This window comes from Epinephelus moara, chromosome 7 (assembly GCF_006386435.1).
Source record: "Epinephelus moara isolate mb chromosome 7, YSFRI_EMoa_1.0, whole genome shotgun sequence".
In the NCBI taxonomy this organism is placed as follows: Eukaryota; Metazoa; Chordata; class Actinopteri; order Perciformes; family Serranidae; genus Epinephelus; species Epinephelus moara.
In genome coordinates, this window is record NC_065512.1 from 2,617,215 (window position 1) to 2,642,056 (window position 24,842).

At 42.6% G+C, this 24,842-nt stretch overlaps 1 protein-coding gene across 3 annotated transcripts in view; it reads right to left on the reverse strand.

Moving 5' to 3' along the window:
- ankrd44 (ankyrin repeat domain 44) overlaps positions 1-24,554 on the reverse strand; it is a 46,812-nt gene extending 22,258 nt beyond the window's left edge. The window contains exons 1-11 of one of the 3 annotated variants that reach the window (XM_050048620.1): positions 23,922-24,554; positions 10,344-10,427; positions 7,306-7,384; positions 6,084-6,154; positions 4,437-4,637; positions 3,784-3,871; positions 3,193-3,335; positions 1,433-1,645; positions 885-963; positions 680-794; positions 499-581 (exon numbers count right to left, since the gene is read on the reverse strand). In XM_050048620.1, the coding sequence (XP_049904577.1) occupies positions 499-581; positions 680-794; positions 885-963; positions 1,433-1,645; positions 3,193-3,335; positions 3,784-3,871; positions 4,437-4,637; positions 6,084-6,154; positions 7,306-7,384; positions 10,344-10,427; positions 23,922-23,948 (1,183 nt within the window). In that variant the 5' untranslated portion in view covers positions 23,949-24,554. The remainder of the gene's footprint in view (positions 1-498; positions 582-679; positions 795-884; positions 964-1,432; positions 1,646-3,192; positions 3,336-3,783; positions 3,872-4,436; positions 4,638-6,083; positions 6,155-7,305; positions 7,385-10,343; positions 10,428-23,921) is intronic. The other 2 variants (XM_050048622.1, XM_050048621.1) reach the window with 2 other exon arrangements.
- Between the last annotated feature and the right edge of the window lie 288 nt (positions 24,555-24,842).

Sequence of the window (24,842 nt, forward strand, 5' to 3'; positions counted from 1 at the left end):
GTCCAATACTAACAAGCTGAAAGGGGGCATATCTCCACCTATCGTAGAGGAGTTGGACAACCCGAAAACATAATGCACACAGCTGTCACCTGCACGGAGGGGTAAAAAAAGTACCACCCACCAGAGAGGCATATTTGATATTTAGCCTAGCCTAATAAAAAATTATAGGGACACGTGCCAACAGCACCACAAACTGTAGCCTCCAAAATAATTACAGAGCTAAATCATAATCTCTCTAAAACAATTTCAACAAAAACTGAACATGATCACCTTTCTAATGAGAGGACTGATTGCAGGACTGTATCAGACTGCATTGGTTTTAGCTAACTGATTATATTCTGCTAAAACACCACAAGAACTGAACATCAATCAAAGGTAAGGAGACAGAGGTCAGTTGTGAAGATGCAAACACAAAAGAAGAAGCTGAAGAACTCCTGACATGATCGTCAGACACATCAAACTTGATTGTGACACTAAAACTAAACATCGGTGCAGTACCTGAGGACAGCAGCTTCCTGCAGCAGTCAGAGTGAGCGTTCAGGGCAGCCAGGTGGAGAGGGAACATGTCGTGGACTCCTCGCCTTTGGAGAAAGATGAAGAAATACAATAGTCTCTTTTACCTGACACCTTGTCACTGTGATGATATCACACAAAAGTCTCAACATGTGAACAAACAGACCTCGTGCAGTCTGCTCCGCTGGTGATGAGCGTGTTGATGAGGAGTTCGTGACCGTAGCGGGCAGCGATGTGCAGAGGGGTGTTACCGTCCTTGTCCACACTGTCAATCTCCCCACCTGAAATTTAACATTGATTTATTTATAGGAAGAATAAAATGTGACAGGTTTAAACTTTAAGAGACAAAAGCAATCATAAAGAGGCCTCACCGTTCTGTATGAGGGTCTGAGAGCGAGTGAAGCGCCCGTGAACTGCCGTCATGTGAAGAGGACTCTTCCCGTCCCGACTCTGAGGAAGGTGGAGCAGAAATAAAACAACAGATTTTAGGTTTTATGTGAAACGTAGATTTAGTTTTGAGAAACACGAGTATCCATCTCAATTATGATCTCATTTCTTTGCATATTCTTTACTGAGACAATTATTTCAACAATGCATTGTAACGCACTAATGTTTAGCAGTTTTACAAGTCAATTATTATGTCAACATTGGCAACACTTAAGTCTTCTCTTGACAAATCTCGACTAAAATTCCCTCTTACTTTAGCTCTGTTTTGGTCTCTTCCAGCGCCACATTGGATTATTTAGCAGCTAAAGAGCCAGTCGTTTCCCTCAGGAGGTGGTGGAGACCAAAAACAGAGCTAAAAGATGGCAAATTTTGGACTCACATTCATCAGGTGGACACAAACACAACTTCAAATGAATGTTGATGTTCCTCTGTAACTCCCGTATGTCTTTTGGCAGACATTAAGCTGGCATACCTGTACGTTGACATCAGCCCCGTTGTTGACCAGGAACTCCAGACAGAGCGCTCCGTGTGTGGAGGCAGCAGCGAAGTGCAGCGGGGTAAAGCCCTTGTTGTTGGCCTGGCTGACGTTGGCACCGTAATCGATGAGCTCGCTGACGACGGCGTCCTGACCGTTAAAACAGGCCACGTGGAGCGCCGTGTTCCCAAAGGCGTTAGACTCATCTATCTGTTGTCAAGAGTGAAAAGAAGACCTGTTAAACGGCCAAGGAAAGGTGTGTGTGTGTGTGTGTGTGTGTGTGTGTGTGTGTGTACGTGTTGAGATTGTGTATGTGTGCATAATAAGCTAGTTTAACATGGAAAATGTGTCATCGAGTGTGGGAGTTATTTTCCTCGGGTGTGAAATAGACTAAGACAGAGAATCTGTGTGTGTGTGTGTGTGTATATGTGTGTGTGTGTGTGTGTGTGTGTGTGTGTGTGTGCATGGCTGTACATCTATCTTTATGAGGACCGATACGAGTTTTATACTCTGCGAGGACATTTAGGAAAGTGAGAACATTTTGTCTGGTCCTCACTTTGGGGCGGACGCTCAGACAGACTCACAAGTCAGTCTTTAGACGCTTTGCTTAACCTTCGGTGGCTCGCTGAACTCCTATACTCGTAAACATAGTCCAACTGCGTTAAAAGTTTTAAACAAAGTCGCTGTAAGTCCTTCATTTCCACAGTCTTGTGGACTGAGCACACGTTTGATAAAACAGAGTTAAATCTCTCGGCATCCATTTTCAAGCTCTCTGTGTGTTTGTTTCCTTGCGGACGAGAAAAGGGGGAGCGCACATTTCCGGGAGGGCGTGTCCTTTTCAAAAATGCAAGAGGCGTTGCTTTGTTGCCGGCCGTTTTCTCCGGTGTGTTAAACACACTTTAGAAAGTAGTGTCCCCAGACTATCAGAAGGCGGAGATCTCTGATTGTCTGGTGGTGAGACTAGACGCTCAAAGGACTGCTTTAAGGTTCAGACTTGGTTTTAAAGTTCAGGTTAGATTAGGCCCGTTTCCACTGAAGAAGTTCCTGGTACTATTTGGGGGGCAGGAACTTTACAGGACGTCCTCTCGCTCTGCCCTCTCAACCACCGTGTCTCCACGAGAGGGCAAAGTAGGAGGAAGGTTCCTGTAAAGTTACCGGGCTCTGGATGTGATGTAATCGTTGCGCCACCATTTTTGACCAGGGCGACGTGGCAAAGAAACAAACAAAGAAGAACGAAAACAAAAAAGAAGAAGCAGAAGTAAGAAGAAGAAAGCAGACATAAGAAAGACGATTATCAAAATGGAAGGAGCTGAGGTGGTTGCTGGGTTTCTGGCGTGTCTCTTCGTTTACATGGCGGTGGAAGCTATGAACGAGAGTTTTAAAAATGCCGGCTATTTTGTCGCTTTCTGTTGACGTCACATCCCGCCTTGAGTATATCCAATCAGCACCAAGTAAACCCCAAGCCCAAGCCAGGAGTTTTTCTGGGCCGTTCTGAGTACCTGCTCCGAGGCAGGGACTTGTTTAGCCCCTGTAAAAGTTCCAGAACTCTGTCCTTCGGGGGTGGTTCCTGCGGTGGAGACACGCACCAGCGGCCCCGGCCCCATAAAATTACCCCGAAGTTCCTGCGGTGGAAACGGGCCTATGCAGGTTTAGGTCAGGGTCAGGGTAAGGGTCAGGGGTTAGGGGTTGCATTACGTCAGCAAGGGTCCTCACAAGTACAGAAAAACAAACGTGTGTGTGTGTGTGTGTTCTCTGACCTCCACTGCCAGGTTCAGCAGGTGTTTGACCACAGCGATCTGCCCGCTGGAGGCCGCCGTGTGGAGGGGAGTGTACCCCCGTTTGTCCTTACAGCTGATCTCCGCCCCCTGACTCACCAGCAGACACACCACATCCAGGTGACCTGCAGGGGGCGCACCAGAGCGCACACACCATAGGCAAAGAAAAGGAGAAATCAACTGTTAAAACGATAAACTCATAATTTGAAAATAAATTATGAACAGTACAGTCAACAAATATTTCAGCAGGCTGATGTTTTCAGCCAAAGTTACGACAGATACTTTATTAATAACAATTTTTACAACAGTGACGGTGTTTGGGGGTTAGGGGTTGTGTAAATACAAAAAAAAAACTTTGTCACACAACCTTAAACCTTCCTAACTGTGTTGACTGTGAACGCTTTCTTCTGTTGGAGTGACTTTATAAAATCATTGTGCTGTGAGCTCTAATGCAAAGCTCCTTCGGCTGTGAGGCAACCCATAATGAGCCACTGATTCATTTTTACATTGATTTACTTCCAGAAAAAAAAAAGGCGTGATACGTTTCAAACAAACTGCGTCTTTGTCTCTCACCCATGAAAGCTGCCCAGTGCAGCGCCCGGCCATCTTTCTTATCAAAGGCGTTGATGTTGGCTCCTTTAGCGAGGAGGAGGTTCACCATCTGACAGAGAGAGAAACAGAGGGAGGCGACGTTAGTGGGTAATAATATCAGAGATATGTATTTGTGTTTTTATGTTTATATGTGTCAGTGTGTGTGTGTGTGTGTGGGTGACGGTCTTTATATAACAGCATTGTAAATACTTCTCATCACTGGGCTCAGCTGTTGCATAAACACTCTGGAGTGTGTGTGTGTGTGTGTGTGTGTGTGTGTGTGTGTGTGTGTGTGTGTGTGTGTGTGTGTGTGTGTGTGTGTGCTGGGCAGAAATAGAAGAAGTGGTTCATTCAGTTTGGCTGCAGAGATCCGCCGCCTCTCATTGGTAATTTTAGATTTGACATATTTGTGAATGATACCATGTGAGACAAGGAGCGTTTCAAAATGAACAACCCACTTCGTAACCCCAGCAACACAGCTGCACTCGCCCACCTGTTCAACCGAGCTGTCCAACCAAAATAGCACAAAGGATGATGACATCACAGCCTGTTGGTTGGCGAGCTACACCAGTGTGATGGAGCAGGAGAAAGGAAAAATGCTGCAGATTATTATTTCAGTTTAGTGTCTGCAGTACCTCTGTGTGGCCGTTGAGGGCGGCGTGATGCAGGGCGGTGCGTCCGCCACGGTCCGACACATTGACACTGCTCAGCAGCGGGATGATGACCTCAGCGCATCTCAGCGCGTTATTGGCTGCAGCAACATGAAGCGGCGTCTGCCAGTTCTTGTCCCGTGCGTTCACGTCAGCCGAGTGGCGGATCAAAACTCGTACGGCCTCCTGAGGAAGAAAGACAAAAAAACAGAGTTTGACTTCACAGATAAATAACTCACTTCCTGTAGCAGCCATTTTAAGTTCTGTTTGTTATTTACGTTCACACCTCCGACCACCAGAGATGAGGGACGTATTTAAAGTCACAGTAAAGCTCAAGTTAGCTCAAGCCATCTTCAGCTTCTGTAATGTGGTGGACGTCAGAGTGAAACAATATGTGGGCTGAGTTGAGTTATAAATTTACATGTAAGAACTGACACATATCTCGAGACTATAAGACGCACATAGTTTACTTGTGATAATACAAGTTCTTTTCTTCAGGATCGCCTGAATGCAGCGAGACCCACTCTCTCAGTACTTATCTTTTCTTGCATAATGCAACTGGTCAGCTTGAGGCTCTTCTGATTTACTTGAATATGTATCAAGGTACAAGAAATAATTTGAGTCGAGAAGTGGTATCACTTATTACTGCTTTGTTTGTTTTTATTTTTTTTGTTTTTGTTTTTTTTTATGTGTGCATAAGTTTGTTTTTATTTATTTATTCACTGTATTTTATTTTTAATTTATTGATAAATTTATTTATTTATTTCTTCCTGCCTAATATTTTTACCAATATCAGTTTTGTCAAGGGTTGAAATATCTTTTATAAGCTTATTTTTATTTATTATACCAATAATACTATTATTTATTTTTATTTTTAGATATGTTTTTTGTTTTTATTTATTTATCTTAATTTATTCTAATTGATTAACTTACTAATATATTTATTTATTTATTTATTAAAGTTTATTTTGATTTATTATACCAATAATACAATCTCAAATGTTTTATTTTTTATTTGAGTACTTTTAACACATCTTTAAATAAAAGACTTGTTCCAACCTGATTCTTAAAAAATAAATACATATTAAGAAATGGACTGAAAACTGTTGTGTCCATATTTAAAATGCGTCTTTACTAAAACACATAAATTACAGTTATGTAAATGAATGAACAGGAAGTATTGAGTTCTGATTTCAGACACAACCTCCCTAAAATGCAGACAAACTCATGAAAGGTCCTGAATGTGTAGAACTTTGTCTTTTTCACTGAAGTTCATCCTCTGGTTATTTCAGCCATGTTGAAGGACCTGTTCAGGCGCTGGGAGTGACGGAGGCTGACTGATGGTGTTGACCCAGATTTTTTAGCCCTTGCAAAGGTAAAGCTGTCCCATGTGGTGATCAGAACAGTGTGTGAGGTGAGATGAGGTGGGAGAGGCTGAGAAGTGATGAGTGTGCGTGTCGGCCTGTTTTCAGGTAAATACCAGGAGGTGCAGTCGAGCTCGCTGACACCTGTGTCACAGTCAGACTCACCACGCTGCTGGAAAGGTTGTTATTTTGGGAAGAAGAAAGGATTTGGACCCAGCAGGGGTGCGTGTGTGTGTGTGTGTGTGTGTGTGTGTGTGTGTGTACTCACCTCGCTCCGTGATGCCACAGCTCGATGGAGGGGGGTGAGCCACATGTTATCTTTGGCGTTGACTCGAGCTCCTGCAGAGACAAGAAGGAGGTGAAACGTCAAGTTTACCGACCAAACACTCGGAGACACGAGCGTCAGCATTACAGTTGGTGGGAAACACAAACCTGCAGGATTCACTTTAACATTTTAGACTCTAAAAGAACATTTTATTGTCAAACTGTGGAAAAGGATCACTTTAACTATTTAAGAGTTTGTAAAAATGTAACTGCTGACTAAGGCCCTGATCACACAGAAAGTATTTTAGCAGCTGGAGGCGACTTTTTGTAATTGTCTGTAATGAGAATGTAGGTTTTACTCGCTGCTACACGCCCTGCGTTTCTGCACTCTAGGCACCTGGTATTTCTGCCGGAGTACTGTGAACTCCTCGAGTTAAAAAAGCTTCAACTCAGAGCGTTAAAGTGCTCCACGTCACATCATGAGTTGTTGTGATAAAATTCACGCGACTTGGATCAGCCTGTGAATTAAATTTTTCACTTTGATTTTCAGCGTGATTTTGAATCCAGCCCTGAATGAGCTGATGATTTTGGTTTCCACTGACAGTTACGTCATTTTGTTCTCAACAAATTGTATAACGTACATTAGTCAATATTTTCCACTTGAATAATTTGTTCATCAACATCTGATGTGTGATTTAAGTGTTCCTTCATTATTTTGAGCAGTGTATTAACACATTACTGAGTGGCATGTTCTGTCATTGCAATGATCACTGGCACTGCAGTTCATTGTGAGTCAAACACCGTCCTGTTGCCACAAACACTCACTATTACATCTAATGTGTATCAATCCGCAGCTGAAAATAGTCCCCAACAAATGCACTGTTTCCTCCTGTTTTCAGTCAAAACTACAGCGCCCAGCTGTTTTAGAAAATTATCTCACAATTTTAAATGTGAGACGATGTGAACTGTTTTTAAACGTTTACTTCCTCTGTAGGAACTCATGGTCCTGAGGTTAAGAGCCGCTGACAGAAAAAGGAAGTCAGACAGTGGCCAGAGAGACAGACTGACATTTATGACGCTTTGATGAAATATGATATTTTTTTTTAGGTTTAGGTTACATCATGAAAAAGTAGCAACAAGGTCTTTGGATCAAAAACAGCAAAAGAAAAAATGAAAGATAAAACTCAGAGAGACAGAAACAGGAGGGAGACAGGAAGATGTTTTACCAGAGAGGATGAGGAGCTCGGTGATCTCGGCATCGCCCAGGAAGGCGGCTGCATGCAGCGGCGTGCGCTTCTCTGCATCCTATGGGAGGAAGACAGACAGTTGGTGCTTGTTGCTTTTAATAAGGGAGAGGCTGATCAGCAGCTCAGGCACTGTGGTTTCAGAGTGGGCTGGTGCACATTAGGACATCTTTATACAAGTGACAGTATGATACTCCACCAAGGGAACCTTTTGAGATGACCCAGTTTCTCCTAAATTAAAGCGGGAGCAGTGGCAGCTCCACCTGTCAGAGGGGCGGGGGTGAAAAAACTAAAAAGGGCACCAGCACACAGAAATTTGTCTGGCATGTTGGGCCACCGTAGAGCACACTTTATCATGTGTTATCTACCACAGGAGCATCCAAGAGGTAAGGCAGGACGATATAATGACTATGCATGATATGTTAATATCCTTTAAAACCTTTAAACCTCTGTAGCTCCAGTGCTGTGTGCACAAAGTTAACGTACAGTCCTGCTGTTTATTACATATCATTTTTCATTCACATGTTGTGCAGCTGTTTATTTTCAGGGGAAAAAATCCTTGTCTTTGCATTTTATTTTGATCACAGTGTGTTTTTATAAAAGTGCTCATGAAATCTCAAAAGTGGCTTTGACTTGCAGCTGAAAACATGGAGCTCATTTCATAGAAAATACCGAGATGTATGACGTGTATCGCCGTTCAGCCTGTAAATACTGGGATATGAATTTCTCTCCCAGTCCTACCAAGAGGGGACACTTTGCTGCATGTTTTCAAATGGCCAAAAATAATCATATAAATTAATAACACAAAATAATCTCTCTGCGTTTCAGTACCAGCTGTCAGTAACTGATCGCTTCTTGATATCTGGCACTACAGAAACAAGTCCTACAGAGGTTATCTCAGCTAAATGTCTGCAAAGCACACAAAAAAAGTCCACTCATGTTACACACACACACACACACACACACACACACACACACACTGCTGGCTGGAATGTTGAATATTAGTAATCCATGAGTCCACCGTGACGGCGAACAGAGCAGGCTGTGATATCAGTCCACAGATGATGAGCTGAGGATCAGTGACGGAGCCGCCAGTGTCAACACACCCATTGTTCTCTCAGTGAGCTCAAGACCAGCCCAGAGTCCCAGACCACCCCACATGTCCATGTGACCGGGCCGAGCGCAGCCTCTCGGACACAAACACATCTGAAGTGGACGATGACGTGACGTGGGAGTCCTGTAACCCTCACCAGAGACTGAGAGACCACATCCTGTGCTGCCCGGGTACACACATGTTAGAAATCTATACCCATATGATGTAAGCAAACACACGCTCTGAACTTCACTGACCCCTGACCTCTGGCCCTCCTCCCCTCACCCTCGGGTGCAGGCTCCAACAGGAAGTGGGCCGGGTTTTTATTTCCCTTGAAGCTTATTTTGGGCAGAGATGCAAAAAGGAAAAGGAATATTTATCTGTATGTAGATCTGGAGTTGCATCATGGTGACAGACAATTACGGAGAGTTTAAAGGAATATCTAAAGTCTGTGTGTATACACTTGAGTGTAGCATATGGATGAACTGTGCAGCAAACGTTTCTATTAAATCATGGCTTTAAGACTGGTATAAATACATGAAGCTATTAGTGAAATCCCACAACATGATGCAGGATCTCTGCGTTGAAACATGCACATACTGTGGCAGACACATCCCTCCAATATAATAAAACTAGCATGACGTGTAAACATTAATGGCGTCCTCCTCCTCTGAGCTAACATTAGCTAGCTCAGTCGTGCTAGGTGAGCTAGCAGTAGATGCACACTTCCTTCTGTGCTGTGATATGGTACAAACTGAGCACCCCTCCAAAAAAACATCACCACCCCATAAAAAATCCTCACCACTGATGCATAAAGAGAACTCTGCAGCTGACGATGAATGCATGAGGAGAGGCTTGTTGTTGAGATCGAGGAATGTCCCAAGCTAAACGACCCACAATCCCGTCATTATAAAGACAACAGCCAAGAAGGTACTTCCTGTTGAGTCACAGCTCTGGAGATCGGCTCTTCAGGTGAGACATCAAGTTTAATTAGCAGCTGTCCACACATGATTTGAAGCTAACGCAGAGGTGGAGGACGTACAGATCTGTCAGTAAAAGTAGTGATAACTTTGTGTGGCCGTCTGTTGATGAGCTGCAGGGCCAGTCTGCCATGTAAAAAGCAGTGTGCCACAATACACCTGGCTTTTCAAGGGAATGGGAGATGATACTGATTGGTTGACCATTAATTAGGGGACCAATTCTCTTGCCTTACCCTTACCCCTTGGTTTCAAGTGCACTCGCCAGATAGATTCCCCTCAACGACGAAGGGGTAGTGTTGAGGGGAATTTACCTACGAATTGGGACGCCACTTCATGCAAATTAGCGTAACAGACGTGTTCACCTACGTCACGCATATTGTCGACGTAGAACTCTGTAGATATTCATGTCGGCTACATTGTGAATTAGCGATTTTCAAGCGTTCATATTCTAACTCAACGCTTACAGGTAACAATGCATATGCAGAAACAACACATTCTGACATATTTTGGAGTTTTTGCATGCTTATTTGGGAAAATAGTACTTCAAACTGTGCGATGGCTTTCTCATGGAGGCTGCCATCTTCCTGGAAACTATCACCTAGCTGAATAGTTTCCCAATGCATCCTGGGAAATTCAATCTTCCCCTCAGTTGAGATAGGTTCGTAAGTGTGCATCGCACGGCCTTTCAAATTAAGCGGGGATTTTAAGGGCTGAAAAGCACTTCCCTAAAGTTTGGGACACCCTAGCCCCAAAAACAAGGGCCAATTTTGAGGGGAAGTGAGTATTGGGACCCTAAATACAACTCTTACGCCCCTTGTGCTTTACTTTCAATCCCAGATTATGTACCTTGAACTAGCAAAAGTGGCGTTGGACAGGCCCTAAACACACCTCAGACCGTGCACTACAGATGGTTTCAATAAGGACCTGTGAGTGTGTCTGTGTCTCACCAGTGCATTGATGTCTTCAGATTTGTATATGAGCATACGGATCTCTTCAGGGTCTCCGCTGAAGATCGCCTGGATGAGAGGAGGCTGAGGAGAGAAGAAGAAAGAAGAGGTCAGAAGGTCCGTCACATGACCAGAGGCAACATGTGAACACGACACGCATTAATACATGCGATCGATTTAAACAGTCAGTGAGTTTATCAGGACGGAGGTGACGTGACGAAACGACGTGTTATGGAGAATATTTCCTGCATGTTACACAAGAGGAGGCTGCGCATGATCCTTCCCACGGTATATAACTGTGTGTGTGTGTGTGTGTGTGTGTGTGTGTGTGTGTGTGTGTGTGTGTGTGTAGGAGCAGCTGCTTGACTTTAAGTTGCCATGTTTACAAAAGCTGGAGCTACTACAAGACTGTAGCCATCTATACACTGTATACAAAAATGTCCTTCAGTACCAACAGGACTTTTTCTATACAGTCAAACTCTTCTTCTTCTATGAAGACAGGACCAACATATTTGTCCCCCACACAGAGACACTGTTGTTGAAGAAGATTCTTTGTAGATAAAATCAGAAAAATAAAATGTCTGTGCAGAGAAAAGACTTTAATGAAGGGCACTGCGTGGAGGTCGAGTCTCTGAAGCCCCTATTTTCTTTACCAGATCACAGACACGAGGTAAATAGAGGCCCTAACACACACACACACACACACAGTATCTGTCTGTCAGCAGTATACTGTCGGCCTCAGAGGAACAAAAGCAGGCGTGGGTAAAATAAAAAGCCTGCAGAACAACATGAGGGACTCAACAACATGCAGCAGCTGTGGAATCTAACTGAGTACAAGTACTTTACTTTAGAACAAACATGAGGTACTTTTACCTTGTTTACTTTTCATGACACTCTACTTCTGGATGATACATCTCAGAGGGACATCTAGTTTTTGTTTTTACATACAAAAACTAGAATTACTACCCTGCAGTTGTATGTCTCCACACAGCAGTCAAGTTTCTGTGAAGGTTTATATCCACGTCTGTGAAAACATGAATGCTTCACATACATCTTCCCCCCATCAGCACAGAGGATCTGTACAATCAGCACAGTTTAATGGTGGACACTCACGAGTAGAGTCACTGAGTCAGTATCTGACCAAAATGAAATTTTGTCACAATTAGCATATGAAGTATTGAGTTATGGCCAAAAACAAATTTCATGAAGTCACAGTGACCTTGAACTTTGACCTTCAACCACCAAATTTTAATCAATTCATCGCTAAGTCCAAGTGAGCGTTTGTACCAAATTTGAAGACATTTCCCCAAGGTGTTCTCCAGATATCACCTTCACGAGAGTGAGACAGATGAGGTCCTTTGACCACCAAAGTCTAATCAGTTCAATGCCCCGCGGCTATCGTCTGCAGGGAGGGATAAAAATTAGGAGTTTATAAAATATGATGTTCTGTTATAACCCCAAAGTTGAAACAATGGCTTTGTTTACATTACACTAATATTCCATGAATATGACAATATTTTGAATTTGATACAGCTGATGTCAACAGTCCGTTAGTAGGAACAATGGGTGCGGTTACATGATGGCTTCTCATTCAGAATTAAATAAATCTGAATGAAATCATTCGGAATTAAAGTGTTTCCAGGTAGTTTACATGAGAAATATTCATTCTGAATGAGGGTTTACACGGAGATCAGTCTTTTAATCGCCTTTATTCGGGTCCAAGGTTTGGGGCAGGGAAGGTTTCTGATTGGATAGGGGGCGGGGCGGATGTTACGTTTACCGGAAGAAAACACTGTAGTCCTCGCTCCGGATAACAAGATGCTTGACGACGCCGTTCTTAGTGCCTTTTTCGGGCTTGTTTTGCTTATATTCTTGAAGCAGCAGTACGACAACAACCTTGTTCTGCTAATGCTTCGTCTGTTGAGGAGGAGAAGGGAGGTAGAAGGTCGAAGAAGGGAGGTAGAAGACCGTGCTGTGGCGAATGGAAACCGGTGAGTGCAACGAGTCTGACTGCTCTATCTCAGCCTGTTGCTATGCAGCCCGTTGCTATGCGCGCTATATACATCATCACGCCAGAAGGGCAAGGAAACGAGCATGTGCAGAAAGACCGGAATGAACTTAAAGAGGAATGAGTGTATACAAGTGTGAGAAATTATTTCATTCGGAATGAGAAACGGAATATTCCAGCCCCTTACATCGGATTGAATTTTCAATCGCATTGGCCATTTTCATTCAGAATTAGGTGTTTACAAGTTCACTTTTAATAGGAATGAACTTTCATTCTGAATGAAAAGGGAATTAAACTGTCCATGTAAACGTACTCATTGTCTTTTTTGGATAATGGCAAAAACCAGAATATTTTGTGCATGTGGAGTAAACGCAGTCAGTGACGTAGTCAGCCACATGTGTTCATAAAGGTTGAACTGTACGAGCATTTAAACATCATGTGAACTTAACATTACAGCTGACAATCTTTAAAGCAGCTATAATCAATAAATTATTTTATTGCAGCCTTTCTAGCTCGTCTACTCAAACCAAAGAGGAATGTAAACCATGAAGAAAAACACAGTAAAGATGTTCTTAACTAACTGAGCTCCACTGTTATGAATCACATGAGACAGAACTTTCCATATGTGTCAAATAAAAACCATAAAAAACTACGTGTTGCAGAATCATTTGATAAATATAGAAAGAAAAACATTTATACAACTTACATTAAAACAGAAACCATACAGAAGCAATTAAAGACAAATTACAAGGAAAAAGTGACAGTGTTGTGAAGATATTAACAGCAGCAGAGTCAATAAGTCCAGTACATGTCAATGATGCAGAAATAACATGAATAATATCATTTAACATAATTTAATAAGTAATGGGAGAATTCTCCTCCTCCCCAGCCCCCCTTTCTCTTATGGTGTTCCCCAGGGGAAAACTCTGGGTCCTCTTCTGTTTTCTATTTGAATGCTTCTTCTGCATCAGATAATCTGCAGATATGACATTAATTTCCACAGTTATGCGGACGAAACTCAACTTTATGTTCCGCTGACTCATAGTGACCCCGACAGTCTCTCTCATGTTGTGGTCTGTCTCTCAGATATTATACGTGCTGAATGACTGAAAACGTCCTCCTGCTCAATGAGTCTGACTTTTTTTTCTGTCCCATAAAGGACTTTGTAACTGTGTTTTTAGTGCTATAGTAGCCTGGTTCCAAACCATAGACCCCGCCCACTCAACTGAGTAGGCTTGCATCTCTGGTCTGGCATACTGCAATGAATTTGCGATTTATCTCGTCCAAACGATGGACGGACCAATGAACGCCGGGGGTGGGGGCGGGTCTAGCGATTAGCCAATCAGCGCCACGCTGATGTCAAGCTGTATGCCGGTGGGTAACTGGTGAGGATAGCAACAATGGCGACCGCTACAGATCCTACAGACCACATTAACGATGCTATCGAGGTATTTCACCACTACTCGCGTTAATGGAGGACCAAATTAAGGAAGCTGCTAAACTGGATTTAACGGCGATGCAGCTGGGCGTGCACGACGACGGAGACATTTTAAACGGGCAATGCTCACTTGTTTTCGGCACCCCCGAGGCATGGATACTAATGACGTCAGATTCTGGGTGAGTCGTTGATCTCTACTGATTGGTTAGGGAAAAATCAAATTCCCTCCCCCTTGTAAATCGCCTTCAATGGAGGCGATGTCAGACTGAAGGTTCTGGGAGCTTCAGTCTGACACTCAGGCTAGTGCTATAGTGCAATACAAATAAAGTTTATTTATTTTTAGTAAAACATAATAGTAATGACTGGTATGGTCCTTTAACACCAGCTGGAACGAGTCGATTACTGGCTGCAGAAGAGACATTTTTATTTATTAATTTATCATTTTAATGTATTTTTTATTGTACATTATTTAAATTTTTTGTGTATTTTAATTTAATTTTTTTAATCTATTTTCTGTATGCTTGTTTATTGATATATTTGTAAAATGTATGTTCCCTGATAATCTAATAAAGTGCATAAAAGCTGAAAAAAGCCTCATCAGCTACACTGATAATCTAAACCACTAATCGTAAATGTCGGAGTCTCTGCAGGGACCGTCATGCAGGCTGCAGGTTCGATGTGCCACTGATGACTCAGATCTAACAGAGATAGGCCTCACTTCACTTCCTGTGTGTGTTCTGCCGCCTCCTGCCTCACTTCCTGTTGCTCAGTCTCTCCTTCTCAGAAACTAAAGAGAGGAACCACAGAGCAGCGTTTCACTTCTGCTTTAAATACCAGAGAACACATGCACAAACTAAATGATACCACTTCCTCATATGAACTTTTTATCCTTCTCTTGAATCTGATTGTGGTGTAATGCTGCTTCATCACATCGTCTCCCAGGTGACCACGGCGGCAGGCAGGTGATCGACACTTCCAGATCATTCTGTGTCAAATCATTTTAAATGTTATTCAAACTTTATGTTATTTGACAGTAAAAAAAAATTCTGCAAAATATTTTTACTGAACTCTGAGAACTGCATAGTTTTTTGCTCCTGGGAATTTTCAGTCATTTCACCCCCTAAAAATAAGTCTTAGACAGGAAGTCATTTTCAGGGTTCAATATCTTCAAAAACATAACTCTTACAGTCATGAAATCTGGCAGAGGCTCAGACAAATCTGTGTGTAACAGATCCAAATGACTGAAAGGCAAACAGATGTCACACACGTCACATTTTTCATCACTGGCCTGTGAAAATAAAAAAAAAAGGTGCAAAGTAGCTTGTTTTGGGACCCTGGGTAGAATATACAGTAGAGGTCATGCGGACAGATCTGTATTTCCTACAAAAAAAAGAATCTGAAACATGACAGGTACGACGAGCCAAGGCTGCGACGTGTTGCCTTTCTGAGACGCCAAAATGTCGATGTGGACTCATTCCTAAGAAAATGTGTGAGACCATATTGCTCAGAGTTTTGTGTGTAAAGTTAAATATGTCTTCTATGTTCGCTTGGAATATTTAACAGAATCTATTTGTGGTGTCATATAGCATATTAACTTTATCAATCCTCCAGGGGAATTTAATTATCACTCTGTTGTCATACACACACAGGCCTGAATTACACACACATGCACAAACAGGACCGACACGTGTTTAATAAGAGATGTCAGAGTGAGGGGACTGCCCATGGACAGGCACCCCAAGCAGCTGGGGGTTCAGTGCCTTGCTCAAAGGCACCTTGAGGGATTAATACCATATATCTTCTATCCTCTAAATGAGACAAATAACCTGTAAAAAAATAACGTTCTTTCTCCTCGTAATCCACCACATGTGAATGAAAACAACCAATGAGAGTCGAGGAGCCTCTGAAGCAGCTATCGATGTCAATCACTCTGTGAACTGCGATTAAACTGCAAAACTAGGCAGAACTGATCAAATATAAATCAACTGTTTAGCTGTGACATGGTGTTTTATTTGACCGACAGTCCAAAACATCCAAAGCTGTTCAGTTTATCATCATGTGACAATACAAAGCATCAAATTCTCATATTTAAGACGCAGTAAACAAACAAACGTCTGACTACTGAGTATCAAAAAATGACTAAAATGATTATTCAATTATCAAAATTGTTGCCAGTTAATTTTCTGTCAATGCACCAACTGATTAACCCTTTGAAACCCAAGTATGTTGGCTTGGTTGATTCAGAAACATGGAAAGAAGAAAGCAAGAAATTAGTAAAACGAGAAAATTAGTAAAAACAAAAATTAAAAAAAAAAGTGATTGACCTGGAAAAAGAGCTTAAAAATTATAGTAACATAATTTTTTTTTTAAAAATGCAATAATGATAATTATTGGTAATAATTACAGTATTTTTTCCTTTGCTTTTTAAAAATAATTTTCTAGATCTATTATCTTTTTGCAATTAGTGGAACATTTCTTACCAAGTAGCTCGTTGCCTTTTTTCCCCATGTTTTTGAAAGTAATTCAAGTATTCAAATGTTTGAATATTTGCGAAAGGCATCTGAAGGCAGCACAAGAGAAGTGATGTCGCTCCAAGTTTCAAAGGGTTAAACAACCAACTGTTTTATTCCTTGTAAATGTAATTTTGTTTTCCTTTTTATTTCATCATCCAGTGCTACTTTTACACACCTCAGTCTTGTTGCCTCTTTAATTCTCTTCTACTTTAATATCTGCTAAAACATTTTTTGTGTGTGTGAAACACTGAGAGGGCTGCAGCGACACGTCACTGTGCAATCCTGTCATGACCATAAAATCTGACTCTGAAAAAGTAAAAGACAAAACTACGAACATGACATTGACTTTAGGAGTCAACACCTCGACCTTCCCCTGGAGGTCAAACTGGTTGAACAGGAGGAAGCACTCGTTGTACTCTGTGAAACTTCCACTCATTCTCTCGCTGAGTTATAATCTGAAGCCACCTAACGAAGAGAGGAATAATGACACAGAATGAAGCCACCGTCTCGTCATCTTCCTCGCCGTTTTCTCTCCTGGTGACGAGCCAAGTTTTTATTTCAGTTCAAAGCAGTTAGTGATTCAGGTTTAATCAGTGTTTACTTGAGCAGAGTGATAAGAGAGGAGGGAGGAAGGACACATTTAGGGTAGGAGAGAAGTGAACAAGGCCCCAGCTGGAGAGCAGAAAAGTGGGGGGCTGTGCCTTTAAAGAAGGAGCCAACGCTTGGCAGCATATGGCCTCTTTAGCTATGCTTTCCTTTCTAAGTGCTCCACATGCACTCACACACACACACACACACACTCACGTCTGTGCACACTAAAACTCAGCTGGCAGCCGTCCCCCGTCACAGTGCTAAGTCTGTGATCGCCATGGGGACTCGGGGAGACTGGTGCTGGCACAAGGAAGGGAAGGAGATTTAGGGAGTGTGAGCATGAATGAGAGCGTCTCTTCAGACACATACCAGCACCTACACACACACCGATGCTGGGGATCTTTATTTAGGTCAATAAATATTTTACAACCATAAAAATCAGAGCTGATTAACTGGTTAGATGATCAACAGAAAATTATTTGGCAATTATTTTGATATCAAACAATCGTTTTCGTTATTTTTTTTTAAGCAAAAAAGACAAAAAAATTTGCTTTCATGTTTCTTAAATGTGACAATATGATGCTTCTCTTCATCACACGATAATAAACTGAATAGTTTGGGATCTTTGGACTGTTGGTCGAAAAACACATCCCACCTGATGATGTCACCTTCAATCAATCAATCAATTTTATTTATAAACCCAATATCACAAATAACACTTTGCCTCAGAGGCTTTACAGCATACGACACCCCTCTGTCCTTTGGACCCGCACGGGGAGAAAATAACAGGTGGATTAATCGAAAATAAAACTAATCGTTAGTTGCAGCACTAGAAAAAAAAATCTGATGATGATTTATCAGCCAGTGTTTGTTTTGGCGTTCACATTTGGTAACGATCCATCAAAGACTTTTAATACTACTTTAAATATCCTTGGGGCTAGATAAGATATGAAAGTTAACAGTCATTCTTTAGCTGTGAAATTGAATAAAAATTAACTTACTAGAAACACAATTAATTTAATAAATGAGGTAAATCCAAGTAAAGAAAATGGTCAGGTATTCATAAAAATCCAGCCTATTCAAAAACAGTGTTTGAATTCTTGTTGCATATCTGCCTAAATGATGTCACTGCAGAAACATCTGTGATAAAAAAAAACACTGACCATCATTTGCTAAACAAACACCCAAAACAGCATCACACCTTAACAACTGTTACTAAGTAATAAGGTTCGAATACAAAGAGTTCATAGGTTGGTGTCCTTTCTCACAAAACCAAACACATGAGAACAACAAGTCTGAGAAACTTAATAAACTCTGTATTTATCTGTTCTAACGTGATCTGCGAAGAACCAAGGAAACCAAGTGTAACGTCCAAGACCAAAAGGTGGAATAGAATACATGTAGTGACTACTATCAATGAAAAAGAGGCTGAGTAGGCTCTTTACTGTGCTCGTTCAGTAAATTCCACACTGAAGTCAAAAGTTGCCTTTTTATGATGATTTATTACATTTAAAAAAAACTAAAGCTATTCGAGATGAAATATTACGTCTCTTGATTACGTGACTGCGGCAACGTTATGTGATAACAGTCAACAGAAATATCGGAGCCAACACTCTTTGCCTAAAAGCTGCCACACCAGTGATTGAACAAGTGAAATAATGAAACCAAACCGACACCTGTGCCGATTACGACCGGAGGTGAAAGTGACCAAAAGAACGTGTGCAGCCTAACAAATAAAAAACAACAGAGGTTAAATACACATTCTGGCTCCTAAAATACAAACTGCACAGCTCAGTACTTGGTAACAACTGCTGTAGTGAAGAATATGGAAAATAAACACCAAAAAATATGCTTAATTTTTTCAGAAAGAGACATGAATGAAATCCTGAATGAGAAATTAACTGTGCATCCCAGTGCCCAACTGCCCATACTATCATACTATCTATAGTACACCAGAAAAGCTTTAGTATGTCCCAGCTTGTCCATGTCCCATGCTGACCCACAATCCTCTGCACAGCGGACGATACGTCACATCGACTGTCAGAAGTCTGCAATGTATGCAGGTATAACTCACTGCAAAATAACAACATCAGAGCTGTCCGGGCTGAACTCAGTCCGCGAATGGCATTATCTCCATGGTAACAGATATATGAGCAAGAGGGTCAAAGTTCAGGGTGTAACGTTTTGAGGAAATAGTCTGTCCTGACTGTGTGCTGCACACTGCACGCAACAGTACGGACTTTTTAAGGACGGCTGCAGTAGCTACTGAGAGAAGAAGAAAAAGTATGCGATGCAGGATGCACCCTAAGTCACAGAAGCTAGACAGGAAGTGATGTCATGATGACTTCAGCTCTCGAGAGTTGCAGCAGCATACTGTGGTATAAAAAATGATGGTTATCATACGGTGTACATTTGCTTATCTACAGTACCAAAGAATGTCACATGTGCGTCTCCTTCGCTGCCTGTGGGACTTTTTACACAAACTTCCATTTAAAAAAGTGATTGTTCAACTGAAAAACATCCTTCTGTTCATTCCTTTAAAGGTCGCTGTAACTGATAACAATTCTGACACTGCTGCAGGTTACCTACCATGAGAGCTCTCACACACACAGTGACACTGATAAACATGTCTTTAACCCAACCAGTGTCACTCAAACCTCATTAGTGACCAACAAGTGTCGTCAGCACGCAGAGTCTGATCGAGTCTCCGCTGGTTCTCTGAGGAGCTGATTCAGGACGGAGGAGAACGTACAGATTTCCTCTTCTATCTGTCTCATCCTACACAAACTTCCTCCATCAGATAACTCTGTTTTCAGTCCAAACACACACACACACACACACACACACACAGGCTACCCTGCAGCACAGAAAAGTCACACACACACTGTCCTGTCCTGTGTCTCCTCCATGACTTCATCTTAAACCTGAGGCCTCTGACTGACTCATCTTCTTCACCTCAGGCGTCATCAACACACCTCTGTCCTCCTCACAGCAAAGTGCTGAATCAAAAACCTCATTCTTTCTGTTTCAGTTATTATCCCTCCTCACACTGAATGTTTCACCTGCTCTAAACAGACGCAGGAGGCAATACAGGAAGCCCAAGTCACAAACCAGGAGAGAGGAGAAAAAACACAGGAAATCTGATAAGCGTACATGCGCACATCCACTATAGACACACGCTCACGTCCAGAAAGTCAAAAGTCAACAACTTCCTGTGCTTCCTTTGTGTTCTGCTCGGCGGACAGATGATGTTTCTACACCGAAAAAGCCCGTCACTATCATGCATGTGCACAACATATATGTAATTATATATCAGGAGAAACACAGTGGTTGAAGAAGCACTCAGGGGCCGGCTGCACATAACACCTTAAGATTTTCCTTAAAGTCCATATTAAGGATTTTTTAAGCACAAATCACATCTTTTCCTTCAGGTTTCCTTAAAATGTTCACTTAAGTACTTTTCTCCTTATCTTGGTCTCATACTTGAGGAAACCCTTAAAGTTAGTTAAGCCATTGCACAAAAGACTTTGGGTATCACAAGCTTGAGCGCCAGCAAATGGAAACTGGAGTATTTTACCACTGAAAAATCTCTTTAAATGCATCAAAAGCCTTAATGTTTTTGCTTAACTAAGGTACTAACTAAGGCAACCTAAAAGTAGCAGCACCAGTCAAAATGCAAAGTAACGAGAGCTGTGAAATAAATGTGGTAAAAATGGAAACACTCAGTGACAAGTACCTCAAAGCTGTACTGCGGTACGGCAACAGAGACAACCCAGCATTTACACGCATTCATAAAGACATCAGAGATGCATGAAAGACGTTTCAGCAGAGTGACCTTTGACCTCTGACCAACATCTGCACCTGTAACCCCCCCCCCGTTACAGCCCATAATAAAAACCAAACACACAAACAAGCTGAACACAACTCAGTTTCATCATCGGTTAAAAAAAGATCCTGCAATAGCAGATTTTCATGTGACCCACTGTTGATGAGCACATGATGAAAGGAAAGATCTATAAGGCTCTGAGCTGCGTGCTGAGCGGAGGCCTCCACTTATCATCATCATCAGCATGTTGTCTGAAAATAACAGGAAGTCCCACAGTTCTGAGTTACATAAAAAAACACTGCTCTTCCCTTCCTTGAAGTTAACGACAGATCTGATATGACGACGCTGCGTCAGATCAGGGATTTCTACCAAAACATGGTTTTATTTCAGGCTGCTCTCCTCAGAGGCCTCAGACACTGCGCTCAGGCACTGATCAAAGGAACTCGTACTTTACTTGAGTATTTTCAACTTTAAACTTCACGACATCTCAGAGACAAATATTTGTACTGCACAATCAGCACTTTTACTTTTGATTCTTCAAGAACATTTTGCTGATTCATAGTTTGACCTAAAGCTCCAGTGTGGAGGAATTCAGGAGATAAACTGGCAGAAATGGATCAAAATATTCATCACTATGTTTTCATTCATTTATGATCACCTGAAACTGAGAATCATCTTCACATTAACCTCAGAATGAGACGTCTATATCTACAATATAAAGAGAGCTGAGCAGAGTGTTGGAGGTCAGGTTCAGGTTATTCCTGTGAAGGTTGCTCAGTGGATGAAAAGTTCCACTTCCTGGGTATAAAACTACCTGGATCTTTCACATCGTTGGGCCGTAGAGCAAATGCATTTCAGACTTCCACCGGCCAAGCAGCTTATTTCCAGTTTAGCCCTTCGCTAACTTGAACGGGGCTGAAATGATTTAATCATGCAGCTTTTCAAGACTTTCTGAACGTTCTCAGACTGAATGGATCTGATCTCGATAGTGAGACGAGTCATTTTGCCGAAGTTGTGATGCTCAAAAGAAAAAACTCATCAACATATAAGGAGGATTGGGTCATGTTAAAGAAAAAAAAATTTTGAGAATAAAGTCGTATATCTACGAGAATAATGAGAACAACACGTTACGTTACGTAAAAATGTAAAAATATCACCAATCTTGTTGGTAACGCGTTACATTTCCTTTGGTACATTACTGTCACCTCCAACACTGTTTCTACACACCTTGTCACTTTTTATACAGTGTTCACTGACTTTCGAGTCTTAATCTGTGACTTTATTACAAGTTTAATTTTGTAATATTTCAACTTGATTCACATATTATGACCTTGTTCTCGCAGACTTACAACATTATCCTCGTAATTACTTTTTTCTCATAGATTTCCGACTTTATTCTCAAAATATTTTGACTTTATTCTCAAAATCTGAGATTTGTTTTTTCTTTAACATGGCTTTAATCTTTTTTCATACTTTCACAATCTACAGCCATTTTTAAACAGGAATTGTGCAAATTTGCAGGAAAGCCCAATCAGTCTTTTTTCAGCATTGGCAGTATAAAAACAAAATCGGGGAGTGCAGCAAAATGCCGCCTACCTACTTTTGTTTATACAGAATGCGCCTTTTTCGGGGCAATGGGGGGCGTGAGCAAGTAACAAAACGTGTAGCTCAGCGTGTGACGTAAACAGTGACGTGGGAGGGAAGCCGCGGCTGGTCAGTCCTTCGGCGATTCTCTCGTAAGTCGGCCCGTTCTTCACCGCCCCCGTCATCTGACGGTTAATGGCCTCTTCGTTTGCGAGCACAAGGAGGGCGGCCGCCTCGTTCTTTTTAAACCAAAAAGGTTCCACCAATATGTCTACCCTATGAAAACTGGGCACCTCGGATCAACTCGCAAATCCGGCTCTGTGTGTCTAAATGCTCGCAGCTTGCTGGCAAAACGGCCCAACATTCACTGAAAATCTGGCAGTGTAAAAGGGGCTACAGTCTGTGGGGGAAAAGTCTTTTTGGGCTTATTGGCATCACGTGATGAACCCACAAGTTGTAGTTACACGATTTTGCCACTATGTCAAATCAGCCTAAAATCCAGCGCACTTCCTGAGGGCCTGGTCCTCTTCCACAGAGTCCACCATGTTGTTTCTACAGTAGCCCAGAACAGACAAACTAAACACTGGCTCTAGATAGGGCCATTTGTGTGTTTGCATTGTCCACCATAGTTCTCCTTCAGGCTTATCGGCACACAGGAGAAGTTTCAATACGGTCGCAATCTGCAACACAACCACTAGATGCCACTAAATCCTTCACACTGGACCTTTAATTATCTAAGTATCACCTCACTGATAAATCATGACGTTACACAGCAAACTGAAACTGCAACGTTGGTCGCTTCATAGATTTCATACAATGCACATTGATAATTAATTAATAGAAACACTAATCTACAAATTAATCCATAGAGAAGATGAAGGAAATAATTATTAGTTGCAGCTCTGCATCAAATGTAAACTCACTCTCGACCTTGACTTAACTAGTTCATAAAATCCATTAAGTAGCTGTTCTGGAGCTTTCGACTGTGTCACACTGTCTTCCGTCTCCATTCTGCTGAACACTGTCAGGACTTCTTGTGTCAGTGTGAAAGTGAGACTGAGCATCATGTGATAAAACCAAAGCAGCTCCTGAACACAGCTCGAGGTCAGACTCTTCCTCAAATATGTGTCCTTGGTGTGAAGTATTATCAGAATATCTCAAAAATGTGATGCATGTGGATGTCCTTCACATGAGAGTGTGTGTGTGTGTGTGTGTGTGTGTGTGTGTGTGCAGCACATATTGTGTGGTTATGATAATATGTGGAGACATAAAGCTGCAGACAGACTGAGGATATGTGCAGCTCTGATGCTTTTGCGGAAGGAGATAGAGCAGGAAGTGTTTGTGAAGTGGGCTGTCCTCATTTTAACGGAACACCGACAGTTTACCGACAAAAAGGCGAAATATTGGAGACATTACTGAGCAGCTGTGTGCAGCTTTATGAACACACTGTGCGCTCAGTCTGCAGGACAGATATGAGCTCTGTGTTCTCTCTGTTGAGCCAAAGTGGCGACACAAAGACATTAAAAATACATTTGTACCCAGCAGCAGCAGCAGCAGCAGCAGCAGGATGATAGTGTGTTGCATGTTTGATGCTAAGCTAGCAGCTAGCGGGTCTAACCTGGTCGGCCAGTTTGAGGACAGCCATCTCTGGGTCAGCTCCGGCTGCTCATCCACTCCCTCCGACACCGCAGCACCATGCACGGTGCGATGCTGCGCCGCGGCCGCTCCTCCCCTCCTTTCTCCGGACTTCCTGCGGGACTTGACGTAGCAGCTTGTAGCAGCTTGTAGCGGCTTGCAGCGGCTTCTCGTAGCTGTCTTAGCAGAGGCGGGTGATGGTGATGAAGGCCGGGCCGAGCACCAGGGCCGGCAGCCCCGCTGCACTCACGCTATCTGCGGCGACGCAGCTGAGCCGAGGCGGCCGCTCGGAGGCGCAGGGAGACGGGGAAGCAGGAACGGTCTGAACCACAACAATCCACATGTATGGCCGCTGCTGCTGCCGCTGCTGCTGCTGCTGATGGTGCTGCTGATGGTGCACGGAGCTCCCAGGCGTCTCTCCCAGCCATACACCACCCACAGAAGCCTCCCTCCTCCCCGGTCTGCAGAGCCACGAGCCTCCCGGAGCCGGAGCGCAGAGGCGGCCAGGCTGAACTCAGCTGAACGGAGATCACACAGGAAGTTGGAGCCTGTCTCTCCTCCTCCTCCTCCTCCTCTCAGATGCAGAAGTGGAGGAGCAGCTTCCTCAGCATCAACAACAAGCAGCACCTCCTCGCTGCTGCCCTCCTCTGGACACAGAGGGGACGACACGTGTTAAACTGCAGCATCCAGGAGTGATGAGACAAGATGCAGCAAACTAAACACACTGATGCTTTAATTCAGTTCAGTTTCATTTATAAAGCTCAATATCACAAATCACAGAGGGCTTTACAGCATATGACACCCATCTGTCCCTGGACCCTCACAGAGAAGGAAAAACTCCCCAAAAAACTTTTAACGGAAAGAAAGAAAGAAGTCCTTGTCCACAGGGGCGTAAATATAGACA